Source organism: Micropterus salmoides, unplaced genomic scaffold, assembly GCF_014851395.1.
Source record: "Micropterus salmoides isolate LMB-PRFRI ecotype aquatic unplaced genomic scaffold, ASM1485139v1 Ms_hic_scaffold_12, whole genome shotgun sequence".
In the NCBI taxonomy this organism is placed as follows: domain Eukaryota; kingdom Metazoa; phylum Chordata; class Actinopteri; order Centrarchiformes; family Centrarchidae; genus Micropterus; species Micropterus salmoides.
Genome location: NW_024040263.1, coordinates 23,334,231 through 23,353,962, shown reverse-complemented (window position 1 = coordinate 23,353,962; position 19,732 = coordinate 23,334,231). Strand labels below are relative to the sequence as shown.

Sequence of the window (19,732 nt, the reverse complement as noted above, 5' to 3'; positions counted from 1 at the left end):
AGCTATCATTAGTTCCTTGAGTTGGTTGAAAAGAGAATTGTATTGCAATGTTGTAGTTTGTCCTTGTATTAGAAGTATGGTTAGGAAAAATGTTACTCCAGACACAGAGCAACCGCTTGTAGGATGATTTACTTAATGATGAAATGGGGAAACATAACATTATCTTATTTGCTGGGTTGCAGGTTTTCTCCAAACACAACAAACAGCAGGACAGAGACGCTAATTAGCTTAAACAACTAATACTTTGCACACAGTCAGGAAATACCACACAGTGAATGTGCTAGTCATGGGCGGCATGAGAGGCTTTCTTGAAAACATAACCTGTATGTTGTTGGGTAATGATCCGGTTTCAGCTATTGTGCCAAGATCAAATGTTAAGACATTCCTGAACAGAAGTGATTTTTTTAAATTGCTGGGTTGAAGTTTTCTTACCAATTTCACACTTTTTATGTTCATACTAAAATCTGTCAATATCTTCCTGCTCTCCCCTTATCCTCCTTGTCCTTCCTTTCTTTCCAGAGTCTGCCAGGCAGTGTAGACAAAGCAGTGGCCTACCTGGAGAGGCGTCTGCCCAGCCTCACCAACCCATATGCTGTTGCCATGACATCTTATGCCCTGGCCAATGAAAACAAACTGAACCAGGAGGTCCTCTACAAGTTTGCTTCCTCAGGTGTCGTCACACAGCAATTGTCTTAAACTAATATTCAGAAACAGAGTCTACACGTGTGTAGATCAAAAATATTACACACAATACGATATTATGGGAGGACTTTCAGCTCAGTACAGAAATGCCAATGATATGTTCAATGTAATTACTATGTGTCTCATTTATATAGATTTTTCACCAGAACTGAAAATGTTGTTTTTCTATCTGTAAAGTGTTTAAATATTTTGAATGAACAATTTTAAAGGATCTTTATGAGAAATGTTTGTGTTCATGTTAAATACCAAATACCATTTTTTTTTTTTTTTAATCTCTCAAATATCCACATACATTTTACTTATCTTTTATTTAATTTCTCTGAGATTAAATATTTTAAGATTGGGGAATTAATGGTGAATTAAGATCGTTCCAGGTACAGCATAGTAATAAATAGGTTTGTGTGTCTTCCTCAGAGCTGTCTCACTGGCCGGTACCTAAGGGACGTGTTTACACACTGGAGGCCACAGCTTATGCTCTTTTGGCTCTGGTCAAGGCCAAGGTGAGCATATCCCACTAGTGTGTTTCTCACAAGGATGTCATGCATCATCAATGCTACCTCACTAAAAGGGTTTGTGTCTCTCAGTAATCAAAATGTGAATGAAGTTTTACACTTTCAAATTGTTTGGCCCAACATTATGGACCTTTTTATATTACTGCTGATCACCATCTAGAGCACTTTATGATTGTATTTAGATATTTGAAGGGACTTTTCTGCCCCTATAGGCAGCCTTTGGTTACAAGAGTTGCAATGACTTGAAAACAAGGGACTGATTTGAACATCCATTACTGCGTAATAACAGAATAATAATACAAATGTGACAAAAAAGACAAGATGTTATTTGTAAATAATACTTGTATCAGGCAAGTTTAAAGTTTTATTTTGTGCCAAAAATAAGAAAAGCTGATTTAGAAACTCTATGGTGGGCTTTGGAAACTAGCAGGTAGTAGATCCACATATAAAGTACAGTATAACTGTAAAAGAATCAGGACTTTCTATTTTAATTAAAGATATTTTCAAATCAAATGCAAAGTCAACCACAGAACATTTTAACTATTCACTTGCCCTCTGTTAATAAAGGCCTTTGAAGAAGCCAGGCCTGTTGTCAGATGGTTCAGCCAACAGCAGAAGGTGGGCGGAGGCTATGGATCAACTCAGGTAATTCAGACCCCCCCCCATCTTGATACATCTTTATACGTTACTCTATATATTTTTAGTGAAGTTGCATCTTTTTAGTTAATCTTGGTTTGTAGCCCATTTTTTTCTACATCTTGTTTTCCCTCTCTATCTTTTTCTCTCTCTCCCTTTCTTTTTCTCGCCAGGCTACTATAATAGTGTACCAGGCTGTAGCCGAGTACTGGGCCAGTGCTAAAGAACCAGAGTATGATCTGAATGTGGACATCTTGTTGCCAGGCAGGTCAAAACCTGACAAGTACAACTTCAACAGGGACAACCACTATGCCACGAGAACATCTAAAGTGAGAACACACTCCCATCAAACATAAACAAATTCACAGTGGCTCATTAATATTATCATCTGTTCTCGATCACCTGTTTCATTCCATATGTTTCTTCTGCTGATCCGTGTGTGTGTGTGTGTGTGTGTGTGTGTGTGTGTTTATGTTCATATTTAAATTCCCACAGATCAATGATATAAACCAGAATGTAACAGTGACTGCCACAGGCACAGGAGAAGCAACACTGACCGTAAGTTAAATATATTTTTACTTCATAATCTTTTGTTTGTTGTCGTGTCCTTTTTTAATCTCAGATGAAGCCAAATTAATTTTTTTACCTTGAGTGGACTATTGAGATAGATGCCTATTTACCTATTTCACATTATCGTGCACTTTTATCTATGTGACAGATGGTGTCGCTGTATTACGCTCTGCCTAAAGAAAAGGAGAGTGACTGTCAGAAGTTTAACATGACAGTGCAGCTCCTGCCAGGTACTTTTGTTTCGTTATTTGCTGTCTGACCATCTTCCTTCCAAATATATTCCTTTTTATGAGAAAAACAAATAAACTAAAACAACAAAAAATTGTTTTGTTCCTCTAGAGAAACTGGACGAGGATGAGAAGATATACAAACTGAGAATAGAGGTTTTGTAAGTACAATTAAGAGCATTACATTAATATGGCTTTTACAGAACATTTTCTTACCAGATATGGGCCCTTCATTACTTCACTTCTTCCCCTTTCTGTTTCTGTTATGGTCATCATTTTAATTTGTTCTGTCCTCTGTGTCCCTGATTTCCTCGTTATCCACCTGGATTTCTTTCTTTTTTTTTCATCAAAAAAATATGGTGGTGAAAACTTCTTCAATATTATTTTGTATGAGCTTTAATGCCAGCTTATTTGAGCAGCCCATTCCCACAGGACAATCTAAAATCTTCAAAGATTAGTGTGAAAGATTTTCAGGATACTGGCAGTTTTCATTGGTGTATAACCACCTGAAAATAACAATTGTTGTTTGTTACCTTAGAACAAGCCTATTTTATATCTACAGAGGGAGCGGTTCTTCCACAATAGTGATGCCCGAGTCTGCTCTGATGTCATCCAAATGTATGCACGTTTGCTGTCAGTAATTTTAAAAGTCTCCATGCACGTAGTAATGTCACAGCCAACATCATGGGATATTTAGGCAGCAAAACTAATAACTGAAAAAAGTGACAGGACTGAGGAAACAATAAATTTTTTTCAGGATTAATCAGGATGGCTGTATTCCGAACTGTTTCACTTCCTTTCCTTTTGCATGTGTAGAAGAACACAGAACATTAATTAACTTAAGATCCTGACTGATCCTGTTAGGAGATTTAAATCAATGAAGTTGCGCTGCTGTTCACAAACAGGGTGATGCTTCACCCTATTTCACCCACTCGCAACCCATCCACTATTAATCCGAATGTTCGTTTCTTTTGACCCGGCCCAACCAATCCACAGATTATTGCACCACTATGTTGCTACAGTAGCCCAGATCAGACAACCAAACACTGGCTGTAGAGAGGGCGTTTAGCGGCTACTGTAGGCTCTCCTACACACTTAGAATTGGAAAAGGGTTATCAGTTCGTTGCCCGCTAACTACCACTAAATCCTACACATTCGTCCTTTGATGAAAGGCTTTGTTGTTTGTTTGTTGTTTTTACATTTTCTATATACTTTTATTTAAATATTCTGTCCTTTCATGTACAGGTATAAGGACAAGGAGCGAGATGCAACCATGTCAATCTTGGATATTGGCTTGCTAACTGGCTTTACTGCTAACACAAATGACCTGGACTTAGTAAGACCCTTTACAGTTACACACATACATAAAGGCCAAATATGGTTATGAGTGTTCTCTGATGGGGGGTGTGTGTGTGTGTGTGTGTGTGTGTGTGTGTGTGTGTGTAGCTGTCCAAAGGACGTGCCCGCACTATTGCAAAATATGAGATGAACACAGTCCTGTCAGAAAGAGGCTCACTCATCATCTACCTGGACAAGGTAAGTTTCTTAACTCTATTTTTTCTTTCTGCCTTAGCCTTTCCTTATTCATCTTTGTCTCACCTTTGCTTTACATCTCTCCACAGGTTTCTCACACACGACCAGAGGAGATCAGTTTTAGGGTCCATCAGAAGATGAAAGTGGGCGTCTTACAGCCAGCAGCTGTCTCTGTCTATGAATACTATGAACGTGAGTCTCAGAGACATTTAGAAACATATGCTGCCTCCATGAGCTTCATTATTTTGTCTTTGCTGCTGGTGGATAAACAGACATTACATTTTCAAAGTATTTAATGTACTGATGATGTACTGCAATTAGCACAAAATGTTTTTCAAAAATCTATCTTTCCTGTTGCAGAAACACACTGTGTGAAATTCTATCATCCAGAGAGGAGAGCTGGACAGCTGCTGCGGCTCTGTAGAGGTGCTGAATGCACATGTGCTGAAGGTAAGTAGGATGAAGTCAAACTGAATCTACTGTAAACACTTATTATATTTTAAAATTCTTTAACCAACACCTAAACACAATGTTATCAATGTGCTTCATAGAGGTAGCGTTGATCAATCATTTGGGGCTGCTGATCCTACTTTTATTGTATAAGATTAGGAGTCTATCGCCATGCTACTCTGACAGGTTTTACCTATGCCCAGCAGTACTTTGAACTAAATGCTATTGTCACCAAAAGATGATGACACTGTAAAAGTCAGAGGATAACCAAAGTGATTACAATGTACACTAAAGTAAAACATGAATGTCTCAAACATGTTTTGCGACAGTACATCAAATAGAGACATGTTTATGCATGTCTAAAAGCCAACCAGCTGGTGACCCTAAAGGAAAAGTCAGGGAGTCACCACAGGAAATCAATCATTTTGTGGTTGAGATGTTTCAGTCTGGAACAAAGTGGTGGACCAACTGACCCACAGGGAGACAATGTCATCATAAGAAACAAGGATGGTAGTGTGGATAAAATAATGGTCAAACGCCGATGACATGACCAGGACAATATACAACCGTATTCTCAGGCTAGTACATCGTGTGACAGGTAAACTAATGTACAGTATACAACCGGTAAAGTGCTCATTTTGTTTTACAGATTGTAACATAATCATGATCAACTTTTTGTCAGAGGCAACAAGCACTTGCATGTTCCTGTATATCAGGGCAACCATCTAGCTGAAGAATAACTCACTGCTTACTTAAATTGTGTCATAGATACAGCTTCACTCACCCATCAACCTATCCACACACATACACAAATCCACATGTGCATATTTCATCATGTCAACAGTGTATTTACTTTGTGCTGATTGTGTATTTCCAGAGAACTGCAGTATGCAGAAGAAGGGCAAAATCAGTAATGATGAGCGCACAACAAAGTCTTGTGAGAGCACACCAACCAGCAAAATAGATTTTGGTAAGAGTGTAAATGAACTGCATTTATATATTTTTATCCCCAAAAATGGATGTATGTGTGAGTTATAAGTAATCAAGGGAGCAACTTAGCTAACAATTTGCAACATGTCTGTCCTCAGTGTACAAAGTGGGACTGGAAGAATTTGTGGACGGTTTGGCCACTGACATTTACACAATGCGGGTACTGGAAGTCATCAAAGAAGGTTGGTATTTATCTTTGAACTACCTAACATTGGCTAATCCCCGATGTATTCCCAAAAGAAAAGTTCAACACTGTGGGAAACAGCCTATGCTTATTTGCTTTCTTGCTGAGAGTTAGATAAAAAGATTGATACCACTCCCGTGTCTGTATAATAAATATGAAGCAACAGCCAGCTGCTGGCTAACTTTGTTTACCATAAAGACTGGAAACCGTTATCCGTAAGTGTAAAAACAACAATGCGCCATTCTAGGGGAGCTACTATGTACTGGACTATAGTCCGCTAGTTTCCTGGCAATGCAATCTAAATTAGCTTGGCTGCTGGAATGTTTTTTTTTTTTTTTTATTTCAGAAAGATGCAAAAAAAACATCATGTCACCTTCACATTTAATCTTAAGAACCTTCTCTCTCTTCTCCTAAATGTTCATTACAGGAAGCAGCGATGTGGGTCCTCAGGGTAAACTGCGCACTTTCCTCAGTTATCCGCACTGCAGGGAGTCTTTAGATCTGCGGACAGGCAAAACGTACCTTGTCATGGGCACATCCAAAGATATTCACAGAGACAACCAAAATAATTTGTAAGTTTGTTCTTTCAGTGAATGTGCATATGAGTGGTGTGTACACCCCCCTCATTATGTTGTCTCCATTAAAATATTTGAACGTTTTCACTTCTCTTACTAAATCATATATATACTCTAGTGTGAGACTGCTGCAATTTAATTGTAATTAGAAGTAGTATTTTCTTTGTTGGGAAGGGGGAGTTATGCTTTTTCATGTTATGTTCCAGCATGTTACAGATAGCTGGTGAAGACCCAATGTGTTTTTCACTTTGCTCTCCTCAGGTATCAGTATGTACTCGGTGAGAGAACCTGGATCGAGTACTGGCCCACAGAAGCAGAGTGTCAAATTGATGAATACAGACCTACCTGTTTGGGCTTGGAGGAAATGGTCCAGCAGTATGAGGTCTTTGGATGTCAGCAGTAGTGAAACCATAATATAACCCTCTTTTCAGATTGTTGTTGTTTCGCATTATTCTTATGTAAAACTTTCACCACTATGAGATAAAAGGGCTGCAAAAGTTACAGTGTTACTCTGCATTAATTAAAAGATAATGGTCTTAATCTAATTGTCTGTCTCTCACAACAGATTATCTTTTGTTTCACGTAGAAAATTAGAGAAATTGTGATTACGGTTATTGTATAATAAGGTTTAACAAGTTCAACTGGAAATAGAAAAGCTGGATAAAAAAGTTAGTTAAGCAAAGTGATAGGAAGTTATATACATCTAATCAAATCTGTTGTGATTCAGAATATATGATTCATATAGATCAACTAATGACATCTGTATGAGGGGTGGAAGTAACCAACATTGATAAAAATGGAGGTGCTGATAATGCATGTGGGGAAAAAAAACAAAGGGGTAAAAAATGGATGTGAAAGGAAACATTTGGTGAATTATCAAGTGGTTTGGTTTAATTAAAGCTGATTTGATTAAAACATTTATGATATGATGAAAACAGATCCATGTTCATAATTTTCCACATCTTACATTCTTCTGAAGCACCCCTAAAAAAAAAAAATAAAAAAAATACAATAATTTATAATTATTTTTTGAAAATTATTTTTTCACCTCTAACATTAGAATTTGGAGAAGCAAGAGAAGGGACAATCAATTAGCCTATCATTTCGTTTGGCTTTTCTTACATTAAATAGATTTAATGTCCTTAAATATTTTTTCCGTTTCTAATGTTTAACTGAATGATCCATGACCGCACTGGCGGACTGGTCAACTGCAGTGGAAGGCTGCTTGGGTGTTTGTCAGTCTGGGCCAAACTAATACTTTCAATATTGAGGGGGGGATACAAGCGGCCCCTCCCAACTTGGACTGATCCTTGTTTTTGCTGAATTCTGATTGGCTCAACGGTCAAACGAGTTTACTTTCAATCTGGGGTGAGTTTAAATCCAAAACCTTCCAGCAACACAGTCCCTGATGAACAGAAGTAGCGTACGGGGGAGGCAACAAATGGTTAAAACGTTTAAACAAAATCTGACAGATGATCCTGGGAGAAAGGATCGGTTGGCAGCTGGAGGTCGGGAAAAGAGGAGAACTAAAAAGAATGGAGAAGCTGAAGAAAACAGGGGGTAGGCACAACTATGTTGAGAATGGGCCAGAGTGGGGGAGATTCTGACATAGTGATAGAAGCATGGAGATAAGTCAAGATGGTGGGAAAATGAGGGACAAAAGAGAAAATACTTTTGCCGGGACCAGTACAAAGAGGATCAGGAGTAATGAAGAGTACGGGAAAGGAATAAAGCAGAAAGGTCAAGAAGGGCTGGAGTTTAAAATCATACAGAGATTTGGTGAGGAGAGGGGAATTTCGTCAATGAGTCCGGTGAAATGACAACTGTCTTGAGAAACCAGGTCGGGGACATTGTAGTAGCCAAGGTGTTGAGAGATGGCAATTTAATGATTGGTTGTAAAAATGAAGAACAGAGAGCGGGCTGGAAGGATTAAAGAAATTGGGAGATTCAAAGTTATAAGTACAAGCCCAATTGAAAGAGGAAGTAAGTGGAGTGGAGTAAGGGAGGAAATAGAGAAGATTGATAAAAAGCTTAAAACAGCAATACTACAAGCTGCCAAAGAATCAATTTCTAAAAGTAAAGGGAAAATGAAGAGAAAGGCAGTTCCCTGGTGGACAGATGAGTGTGGGAAAAGTAGAAGTAGAATTGGTAGAGCAACACCTGTTGGAGATGTGTGGAACATGATTAAGAACATGCGAGGAATCAGAAGGGAATGGCAGTATCCAGTACTGAAGATGCGGGAGGAAGTAGCAGTGTCTGACAGAGAGAAGGCAGAGATGATAGCCAAGGCACTTACTCTTATCCATAGTTCCAATAACTTGACGGAGGAAGGTAAGAGAGGAAGGGCAATGACAAGATCAGCGCATGGTGACTTCCTAAAAAATAGGGTTGATACTAACAGTACAATGGATGCTCCAGTTACTATGGGGGAAATGAGGAGGGCAATAGCAAGATCTGGATTAACATCTCCGGGGAAGGATAATATTTGCTATGTAATGTTAGAACATTTAGGTGTTTTAGCATCTACTAAATTGCTAGGTTTTTATAATAAAGTATGGGAACTGGGGAAATTGCCAGCTGGATGGAAAAAATCAATAATTATTCCTATCAGAAAACCAGGGAAGGATTTGTCAAGTCCAATGAACTACAGGCCAATAGCACTTACGTCACATATAGGAAAGATAATGGAAAGAAGAATCATAACAGAAAGAGTATCATTTTACATGGAAAGCAAAGGAATTTTATCACCTCATCAGAGTGGATATAGGAGGGGTAGAGGAACTATGGATCCTGTTATGTGCTTAGAAACAGAGATAATCCTGTTATGTGCTTAGAAACAGAGATAAGGAAAGCGCATGTTAATAAAGAATCTGTAATGGCAGTGTTCTTTGACGTAGAGAAGGCATATGATATGGTTTGGAAGGAGGGTTTAATGATAAAATTAAAAATGATAGGAATAACAGGTAGGACATATAACTGGATTAAAGAATTCTGAGAGAAGTATACAAGTCAGAATTGGGACAGCTGTATCAGGAAGGTATATGATAGAGAATGGTACTCCTCAGGGCAGTGTCATTAGCCCTATACTCTTTTCCATTATGATTAATGATGTTTTTTCTCAAGTTCAGGGTGATATTGGACAGTCACGGTTTGCTGACGATGGAGCCTTGTGGAAAAGGGGAAAGAACATTAACCATATTAAGGGTAAAATACAAGAGGCAGTTAATGTGGTGGAAAGGTGGTCATTTGCATGGGGATTCATGTTTGCAATTGGGAAAACTAAGACCGTAGTCTTCACTAAAAAGAGAGGGGTCAATGTTCAGTTAAAGATGTATGGGCAAAAGATAGAGCAAGTAAAAGTCTTTAGATTTTTGGGTATGTGGTTTGATGATAAGTTAACATGGAATGAACGTAAGATAAACACCAAGTGTAAAAAGATACTGAATGTGATGAGATGCTTAACAGGGTCAGAATGGGGAGCAAGTAAGGCTGCTATCAAAAATGTTTATATAGCGCTGATTAGATCAGTATTAGATTATGGGTGTATCACTTATGGATCAGCAGCAAAAACTTCATTAAAGAAGTTGGAGGTGGTGCAAGCTCAAGCCTTGAGACTCTGTTGTGGGGCTGTAAAATCAACTCCTGTGTCTGCTCTTCAGGTTGAGGTGGGGGAAATGCCGCTGAATATTAGATATAAACAGTTAATGATGCACTACTGGGTAAATCTGCAAGGGCAGTCTGAGGATCGACATCCTACAACAAAGATACTTCTCCCATGTTGGGAGAGTGAAAGGGCCAAACAAGGGTGTTTTGCATGGAAATGTGAGGAAATAGCTGGAGACATGACATTAAGTCAAGGAAGATATATCCCTACAGTGCCATTATCCGTAACACCACCCTGGATGTTTCCGTCAGTGTCAAGTTGACTTTCTGGGGATAATGCAGGGTCAAAAAGGTTGTGGAAATATTGCAGTATTGGTTGAAGATAGGTTACAGACACTATATCAAACATTTGTTCAGGTATATACAATTGGATACAAGGATCCTAATACAGGCAGAACTGGTTTTGCTTTCAGTATTCCTGCCTTACATGTTTCTGTTAAAAGAAGGACCTCAGATAATTTATCCGTATATACAGTCGAGATGTTGGCAATTGTAACAGCATTACAGTGGATAGAAGAATTAGAAATTAAAAAAGTTATTCTTTGTACAGACTCATGTTCTGCATTAATGTCACTGCAGTCATTTACATCTCACAGCAGGCAAGATATGGTTAATGAGATCTATGAAATGTTGTACAGAATAAAAATATGAACATGCTGATAACATTTATGTGGACCCCAGCTCACAGAGGGATTAAGGGAAATGAAGGTGTGGATGCATTAGCAAAACAGGCTCTGAAACACGAGGAGATCTTGTGCGTACCACTCAGTAAATCTGAAGCCAAAGGAATAATCAAAAGAAACCTCATTAAGGAGTGGCAGAACAGCTGGGATACAGGAAATACAGGGCGACATCTCTATAATAATAATATAATAATAATCTTTATTTGTAGAGCACTTTTCAAAAACAAGTTACAAAGTGCTTTAAAAAGTGTAAAGACAATAATACAAAAACAATACAAGATAAAAGCATGAAAACATTGAAAAGACTAAAATACAGATAAATATAAAATTAGTAAAATACAATAAAATAAAAGGGATAAAATAAAGTCAAATAAGATCGGGAAAGGCTCTCCTATAAATGTTTTAAGAAGGGACTTAAAAGAGTTCACTGACTCAGCTGACCTGATTTCCTCAGGCAGGCTGTTCCAGAGCCTCGGGGCCCTGACAGCAAACGCTCTGTCCCCTTTAGTTTTCAGTCGAGACTCTGGAACAGACAACAGACCTCTGCCCGAGGATCTCAAGGTACGTGCTGGTGCGTATGGGACTAAAAGGTCAGAAATATAACAAGGCGAGAGGCCATGAAGAGCTTTAAAGTGATCAATAGAATTTTAAAGTCAATTTAAAACATACTGGGAGCCAGTGTAATGAAGCTAAAATAGGAGTAATGTGGTCATATTTCTTTGTTCTGGTTAAAAGCCTGGCAGCTGAGTTCTGGACAGTCTGGAGTCGATCAATAGATTTTTGGGTTAAACAGGTGAAAAGGCTGTTGCAATAATCCAGGCGTGATGAGATGAAGGCGTGTAAAATGGTCTCGGTGTCCCTAAAAGTTAACATAGATCGAATTTTAGCTATATTTCTAAGTTGATAAAAACATGATTGAACAAGCTTTGTGGTGTGCTGCTCGAAATTTGAATTACTATCAAACCAAACACCAAGGTTCTTTGCCACAGGCTTAATGTGATTAACTAGGGAACCAGCAGATGGCAGTATTTGATTTGCCATCTGCTGGACCCGATGACCAGGATTTCTGTTTTGTCTGAGTTCAGCTGGAGGAAATTATTTGACATCCATTTTTTAACTTCACAAAGGCAGTTATTAAGTGAACTCAGCATTCCAGGTCTGTGGATCTGACGGGCAAGTATATTTGTGTGTCATCAGCATAAATATGAAAAGAAATGCCATGTTTATGGATAATATGTCCAAGGGGAAGCAGATACAAGGAAAACAAAATGGGTCCTATGACCGACCCCTGAGGCACACCATATTTAACTGGACAGAACGAAGAGACATAGTTGTTTACAGACACGCAAAACTTCCCATTTGACAGGTAGGATGAAAACCATTCTAGGGCAATACCAGAGATCCCCACCCAGTGCCTTAGTCTGTCTAACATGATGTTGTGATCAATGGTGTCAAAAGCAGCGCTGAGGTCCAGGAGTGCTAGGACTGAGCACATGCCTTCATCAGCAGACATTAAAAGGTCATTGGTGACTTTAAGCAGGGCATTCTCAGTGCTTTGGTACTTCTTAAAACCAGACTGAAACTTTTCAAATATTTAGTTATTTTCCAGTACAGTGAGCAGCTGCTTGGACACAATTCTTTCTAGAATCTTTGCAATAAAAGGCAGTTTTGAAATTGGTCTAAAATTATGTGGGAGGGAGGGATCTAAACCAGGTTTCTTTAAAAGTGGGTTCACGCAAGCCGTTTTAAAATAATCAGGGACACTACCAGTAGATAGGGAGCTGTTGAAAACAGAGATCAAATGGGGCCCAACAGAATCTATTACTTTCAGTAAAAACTTTGTAGGTATTACATCAAGTGGGCTGGAGGACACTCTCATTTGTGATACTGTTTTTAAAAGCTCAGACAAGTCGATGGGATAAAACTGGTTAAAACTCTCTTGTTGCTGGTGAGGAACCTCTGAGTAAGAGGCCACGGGGGTAATAGAGGCTCTGATTGACACCACCTTATTGTTAAAATAGGATAAAAACAATTCACAGTCATCATTACTTCCAGCTGAGGCACAAGGAGGGGTTGGGTTTACCAGCTGATCCACAGTCTTAAACAGAGACCTGGGATTGTGTTTATGTGTAGTAATGAGTTCAGAAAAATAGTGTGTTCTCGCATCCTTAACCAAGTTATTGTATTTAATTGATAAATCCTTCAGACTCAGGTAATGGATATGGAGACTGGATTTTTTCCATCTGCGCTCTGCTTTCCTGCATTCCCTTTTGAAGCTGCGAATGCTGTCATTTATCCAGGGTTGCTTACTAGCTTTAGACGTAGGCCTAACCTTTAGAGGAGCAGTAATATTTAGTGACGACAAGCAGATATGATTGAAGTGATCGACCAGATTGTTGGTGTTGGAATCAGACAGGTGTTGGCTTTGGCTCTGAAAAATGCGCAAAACTTTGAAACACTTTGTTCTTTAAAGATGCGAGAAAACACGGAGCTTGGTGAGGCGGCATGAGTAACAGGCGAATCACAGCTAAAAACAATACATCTGTGGTCAGATATAGTCATGTCCACTAATTCCACAGAGGAAATGCTGACACCCAGGGTAAAAACCAAGTCCAGTGTATGACCACAGTTATGTGTTTGCCCTTTGACATGTTGTTTGAAGTTAAAAGAAGTGGTCATGTTTAAAAAGTCAGTTGCATTAACATTGGTGGGGTCATCAACATGAGTATTAAAATTCAGAAGAACAATTCTGTCATAATTTAAAACCAGAGTAGATAAAAATTCAGGAAGTTCTGATAAAAATCCTCCAGGCGGTTTGGGGGGGGCGATAAATTATAATAAATATGATAGGTTGCAGCCCTCCAAGTTTAAGAGTGAGAACTTCAAAGGAGTTAAATTCATCACAGCGTACTTGATGACATTTTTTCCTATAGACCTCTCTTAACGAAGAGAAATATCTGGAACTCCATCAGCTGCAGCTGAAGTTAGATGATCTTTACAAAAAAAAGAGCTGAAGGTGCATTTATCCGCTCAAGGGCAAGATGGATTGAAGATGCGGAAAAGAATTCATCTTACTTTTTTAATTTGGAAAAAAGTAGACAAGCCAAAAAGGAAATACATAAGCTGTATGTTGATGATTGTTATGATCGATATGATCGACAGTCACATTTATACTTTCTATAAGACTCTTTCTAGCTCCAAATACTAATAAATATAATCAAGATACAACTTATTTCCTCAATTTGTTAAAGGACTTGACCCCAAAGATAGATGAAGATTTTCTAGCTCTTACAGAAAATGAAATCTGTCTAACAGAATTGGACACAGCTATTTTTCAGATGCATAATGGAAAGCCTCCAGGCGCAGAAGGGCTCACTACGGAGTTTTATAAACACTTTTGGACTGGGATAAGAGATCGGATTTACAATGCTTTCAAGGAATGCATAGGCAATAGTTGTCGCCAGCTATGGAACGTGGGATAATCACGCTCATACCAAAACCTAATTAAGATAAATTATCCTTGGACAACTGGAGGCCTATTACACTCCTTTGTGGGGATTATAAACTCTTAGCTCATGTTTATTCAAATAGACTCAAGAAAGGGCTTAACAAAATAATTGCTGAAACACAGTCCACATTTATTAAAGGGAGACATATCCACCACCATATTTGTTTAGTCTTAGATATTCTTGATTATAACTCACTGATCCTACAGGATAGTTTCATTTTATTCTTAGATTTTTTTTTTTAAAGCCTTCGATACCTTAGAACACACTCAAAGGTTTGGAAATGTTTGGCTTTGGACACACTTTTTGTAAAGTTATTGAAATGCTCTATAACGACATAAACAGTAGTATATCCCTCAGACATGGCTTTTCAATGACTTTTCCAGTTAATCAGAGTAATCAGCAGCGTTGCTCAATTAGTCCTCTTTTATTTATCTTAGCTGTAGAATTGATGGCGATATACCTCAAAAACTCCTCAGGCATCCAAGGTACTGAAATATTGGGGAAGGAACTCATAATTAGTCAGTTTGCTGATGATACTGCAGTGTTTTTAAAAAACACAAGAATATGGTTTCAAAAGCTATAAAATAAGTATTTTCTCTAAAGCATCTGGTCTGACTTTAAACCTTAGAAAATGGGAACTTTTGGCTGTTCATAATAACGTGCTTAGTAACGTAGCCAACATCCCGGTCAAAGCTGAAGTGAAATACCTTGGCTTGTAATAACAAAAAGATTTGCATAACAGAGAAGCTCTGAAAATTTTCCCCAGACTACAAGCTGCTCAGAAATCCTTAAATCATTGGCTTAGACGTGACCTATCCTTATTAGGTTGAATTCTTCTGTCCAAAGCTGAAGGTTAACTAGGCTTATCTATCCATGCCATTCACTATACACTTCGTCAAAAACTATTAAGTCATCCAACTCTATAATACTTAAGTTTATATGGAGGAACAAAACTCATTACCTACGCAAATCTCAATTATTCAGGGACTATGAAAACGGGGGGCCATGGACTTTGAATCTGTAATTGCGGCGTTTAGAGTCAAATGGTTGAAAGACTGTATTTAGCAACCTGAATCTATATGGTATAATATCCCTAACAAAATATTTAACAAGGTTGGAGGGATTGTTTTCCTGTTAAAATGTGATTATGAAGTGCCCAAAATCCTGTAAGGATGTCTGATTTCCACAAACAAGCACTACATTTTGGAAAAATGATATTTACTCACAATTTCTCACCACATAATTCTTTATCATGGAACAACAGGGTTATTACCATAAACAGAAAACCATCTTTAAAGCTGACTGGCATGAAAATGTCTATGATTTACTGAACTCAGATGGTCAGTTGCTATCTTTTGAGGAATTAACCAACAAATATGGTTTTAATATTGCAAGGAAGGGGTATGAGAAGATCTGTAAAGCAATTCCCACTCCTCTTCTTCGAATGATACAAAGCAGTATGCAATTTTCCTCATTACCTTCCTTAAAAGTGGGTGATGTCCCATTGATGGACAAAAAATGTGACAACAAAACAATTAGTCTGGTCTTTAAATCTAAAAACTTTGGGGACTTTCATTCATGCTCTGTACGAGATAATATTAAGGTTCCTTTAAGGAGACAGTCATTTTATCTTTCATGTCCTATTCCTCCTAAAGTCAAGGAAACACACTAAAATAATATCAGCAATATACCCTGTTACTGACTTTTTAAACAAAAGATTTAAATTTGAGGTGGAGCTTTGCATCTTTTGTTCTTTAGAGACTGAAACCATTGACCACCTGTTTTTCAACTACCCTAACATCCTCTCATTTTGGTCTGATGTCCATGATTGGCTATCCTTAAAAATTTAAAAATTACCTTATTTTGCATACAATGATATTATTTATTTTATGGACAACTTGGATGCACGTATTTCAGATAACGTGAATCATGTAATTATTTTGGGTAAATATCACATACATACCTCTAAGTGGAAATGGCAGTACTCCCTCTTTTACTGTATTCATATGGTCAACTACTTCAAGTCGCTGAAAGCCATGGTTAAAATGAACAGAAAGGGGGGGGGGGGACCTGCTCTGATCTATATCTGATATCTGAAAACTGCTTTCTCCAGGACCTTAGAGAGAAATGGAAGGTTAGATATAAGTCTATAGTTGGCTAAAACATCTGGATCAAGTTTGGGCTTTTTCACAAGAGGTTTAATTACAGCTACTTTAAAGTACTGTGGTACATAGCTTGTTGATAAAGATAGATTGATCATATCTAGTCACTGTCACACTCTGCCTGTCAGCAATATCTTATTTTGCACTTTTGAGTTTAGTTTATTATCTGTCTTATAGTATGTTGAGTTTTGGGTTCTGTCCTGTCTAGTGCCCGGTGTCCAGTATCTGTTATATAGTCTGTGTTTTGAGTTTCAGTTATTTCTTGTGTCCAGTTACTCCGTGTGCTTGTGCTGGTTGGTCTGTTACTGTCTTGTGTCTGGTTGTGGGGTTATTATCTGTCCGCTGGTGTTTAGTAGTGGTTTGGTATTTTCCTGATTTCAGTTCTGTTCCAGTCTCATGTATTAGTTCTGTACCTTCATGCTTGAGTTCTGTTTGCTTGTCTATTTATGTTCTCTGCCAGTTTCATTAATTAATCTGATTTTGTTCATTCTGCTTCAGTCTCTGTGTAGCCTTTATTATTATTCACAGTGCTGAAAAGAAACCTGGAGTTGTTCCTATTTTCCTCTATTAATGACGAGTAGGACGCTGCTCTGGCATTATGGAGGGCCTTCCTTAAGTTTTGAGGCTATCTTGCCAAATGAAACGAGAATTTTCCAGTTTGGTGGAACGCCAATTCCTCTCAAGTTTCCGCGATATTTGATTTAATTTGCGAGTTTCAGTATTATACCATGGAGCTAACCGTCTTTGTTTTATTATTTTCTTTTTTAGAGGGGCTACAGAGTCGAGTGTCATTCGCAGCGAGCCTGCAGCACTATCAACAAGATGATCGATTTGGAGGGACTGAAATTAGCATAGGAGTCCTCCGTTACTTCGTGATCTGATAATGAATTTAGAGCTGATGGAATCGCATCCTTAAATTTAGCTACAACACTATCAGACAGACATCTTGTATAGAATTTTTGCCCAATGGTGTAGTTCAGCAGTACAAACTCAAAAGTTATCAAACAGTGGTCAGATAAAGAGGGATTCTGTGGGAACACTATTAAATGTTCAATTTCAATACCATATACCAAAACAAGGTCGAGGGTGTGGTTAAAACAGTGAGTCGGTTCATGAACACTCTGAGAGAAGCCAATGGAATCTAACAAAGAGATAAACGCAGTACTGAAGCTGTCATTCTCAACGTCCACATGAATATTACAATCCCCCACAATAATAACTTTGTCTGTTTTAAGGACTAAAGTTGACAAAAACTCTGCAAATTCAGATAAGCATTCAGAGTACGGACCAGGTGCTCGGTACACTATAACAAAAATAATTGGTTGCAGTGATTTCCAACTTGGGTGCGAAAGACCAAGAACAAGACTTTCAAATGACTTATAATTTAGTTTAGGTTTAGAGCTGATTAGTAGGCTAGAGTTGAAGATAGCTGCAACTCCACCTCCTCGGCCTGTGCCTCGAGGAATGTGAGTATTAATATGACTGGGAGGGGTGGATTCATTTAAGCTAACATATTCTCCATCACCCAGCCAGGTTTCAGTAAGACAATAATTCAATATCATAATCTGATATTAGTTAATTTACTAGTACACCTTTAGAAGAGAGAGATCTGATGTTTAAGAGTCCACATTTAATTTTCCTATCAGTTTGCACTATTGCTCTTGTGGTTTTAATTTTTACGAAGTTTTTATGCACAGCTCCTCTTCTGTTCACCTTTTTAAATAATTTCGATGGTCGGGGGACAGACACCGTCACTATAGGATTTTCACTAACTCCTGAAATGGAGGAGCAGAGAAGTGTGTTAGACTGCGACTCTGCCTCCTGGTCTCAACTCTGGGTTGTCATGGATTTGGTCCACTAATAAACTTGGCCAGATTTCTAGAAATGAGAGCTGCTCCTTCCCAAGTGGGATGGATGCCGTCTCTCCGAATCAGACCAGGTCTTCCCCAGAAAGTCTGCCAATGATCTATAAAAGCCCACATTGTTTGCTGGACACCACCTCAACAACTTTGTAAACTTTTAATATTGATTTCATGAATGCAAGACATGCTTCATAATGGTAAACTATTGCTTGTGTATTAGTTTTTTATATAACATGGATCAGACTAAATATGCTTAAAATAAAATCACATTCTTCATTCATCAGTTTCTTAAGTTATTTGGAAAAAGCGTGATCTAAACTTAACAAAATATTATAATTAACAGCTGTAAATGAAAATATTAAGATGTTAGGTATAGGTTAACATATTGCATGTATGTAAGAAGAAAGTAAAAACTGAAAAACTGATGTTATATGCTGGTTCTAATTAAACTAGAGATGAATGTAACATTTACTGTGAAGTTACACTCACAAAAAAAACAAAGAATTATTTGCACACCAAATAGTTTTGAGGCTGGCTGTAGGAGGTGTCCTTTATTGTGACCTCTGAGAAGGTCTTGTGGGTATTGCATGGGTAATGGGAGGCTTACACTGTATAGATGCACCTATTTACCACAGGTGCATTGGTCACCTCTGAGACCTCAGAGCACAATTAATGAGACCACCTACTTGGTTTCATAATTACCCTGTGCAGGCCATTCTTAGTTTCAGCACTTACCAACATGTGTGTTTAGACGTGAGCACATTCTTCTGTGTGTCAATTAGAATTAAGCTAGAGCAGCAAATAAGACGCTCTTCAAAACTTTCAGGCTCTGGCATTGGGCGTAAGGCTCCTAATTTATTGTAAAACTATAAGGTAGAACGTGAAAATACACCTGCACACACAGAAATAACTTACTTTTCTATATTTCATGTGAACCATGAAACATTTTTGGGAGTATTTCCGCTTTTCAACTTATACTCCCTTAGCAAGAGTTCAGCTTTAATGTCACATCCATCCATCGTCAACCGCTTATCCTGCGTACAGGGTCGCGGGGGCTGGAGCCAATCCCAGCTGACATCGGGCGCAAGGCAGGGTACACCCTGGGCAGGCTGCCAGTCCATCACAGGGCCACACATAGACGAACAACCACTCACGCTCACACTCACACCTAAGGACAATTTAGGGTCGCCAATTAACCTAGACTGCATGTCTTTGGATGGTAGGAGGAAGCTGGAGTACCCGGAGAGAACCCATGCAGACACAGGGAGAACATGCAAACTCCACACAGAAAGGCCGGGGCAACCGGGGTTTGAACCTACGACCTTCTTGCTGTGAGGCGACAGTGCTAACCAGCTTTAATGTTTCATCTTTAATATTAAAGATATTCTGTGTTGTATGATTAGCTTGTCCTTTGTATGACAGAATGTGAAATCTAACATTTTCCATCAGTAGTTTTTTTTAATGGACACAAAAA

General features: G+C 38.4%; 1 protein-coding gene across 1 annotated transcript in view; it reads left to right on the top strand.

Moving 5' to 3' along the window:
* Positions 1-7,314, top strand: part of LOC119899478 (complement C3-like) — a 23,265-nt gene extending 15,951 nt beyond the window's left edge. Inside the window, exons 29-43 of the mRNA XM_038714039.1 lie at positions 520-670; positions 1,117-1,202; positions 1,782-1,859; positions 2,024-2,179; positions 2,346-2,408; positions 2,569-2,650; positions 2,760-2,808; positions 3,893-3,983; positions 4,094-4,183; positions 4,270-4,372; positions 4,541-4,630; positions 5,508-5,600; positions 5,719-5,802; positions 6,232-6,376; positions 6,641-7,314. Of these exons, the coding sequence (XP_038569967.1) occupies positions 520-670; positions 1,117-1,202; positions 1,782-1,859; positions 2,024-2,179; positions 2,346-2,408; positions 2,569-2,650; positions 2,760-2,808; positions 3,893-3,983; positions 4,094-4,183; positions 4,270-4,372; positions 4,541-4,630; positions 5,508-5,600; positions 5,719-5,802; positions 6,232-6,376; positions 6,641-6,782 (1,503 nt within the window). The 3' untranslated portion in view covers positions 6,783-7,314. The remainder of the gene's footprint in view (positions 1-519; positions 671-1,116; positions 1,203-1,781; positions 1,860-2,023; positions 2,180-2,345; positions 2,409-2,568; positions 2,651-2,759; positions 2,809-3,892; positions 3,984-4,093; positions 4,184-4,269; positions 4,373-4,540; positions 4,631-5,507; positions 5,601-5,718; positions 5,803-6,231; positions 6,377-6,640) is intronic.
* The last annotated feature ends 12,418 nt before the right edge of the window (positions 7,315-19,732 follow it).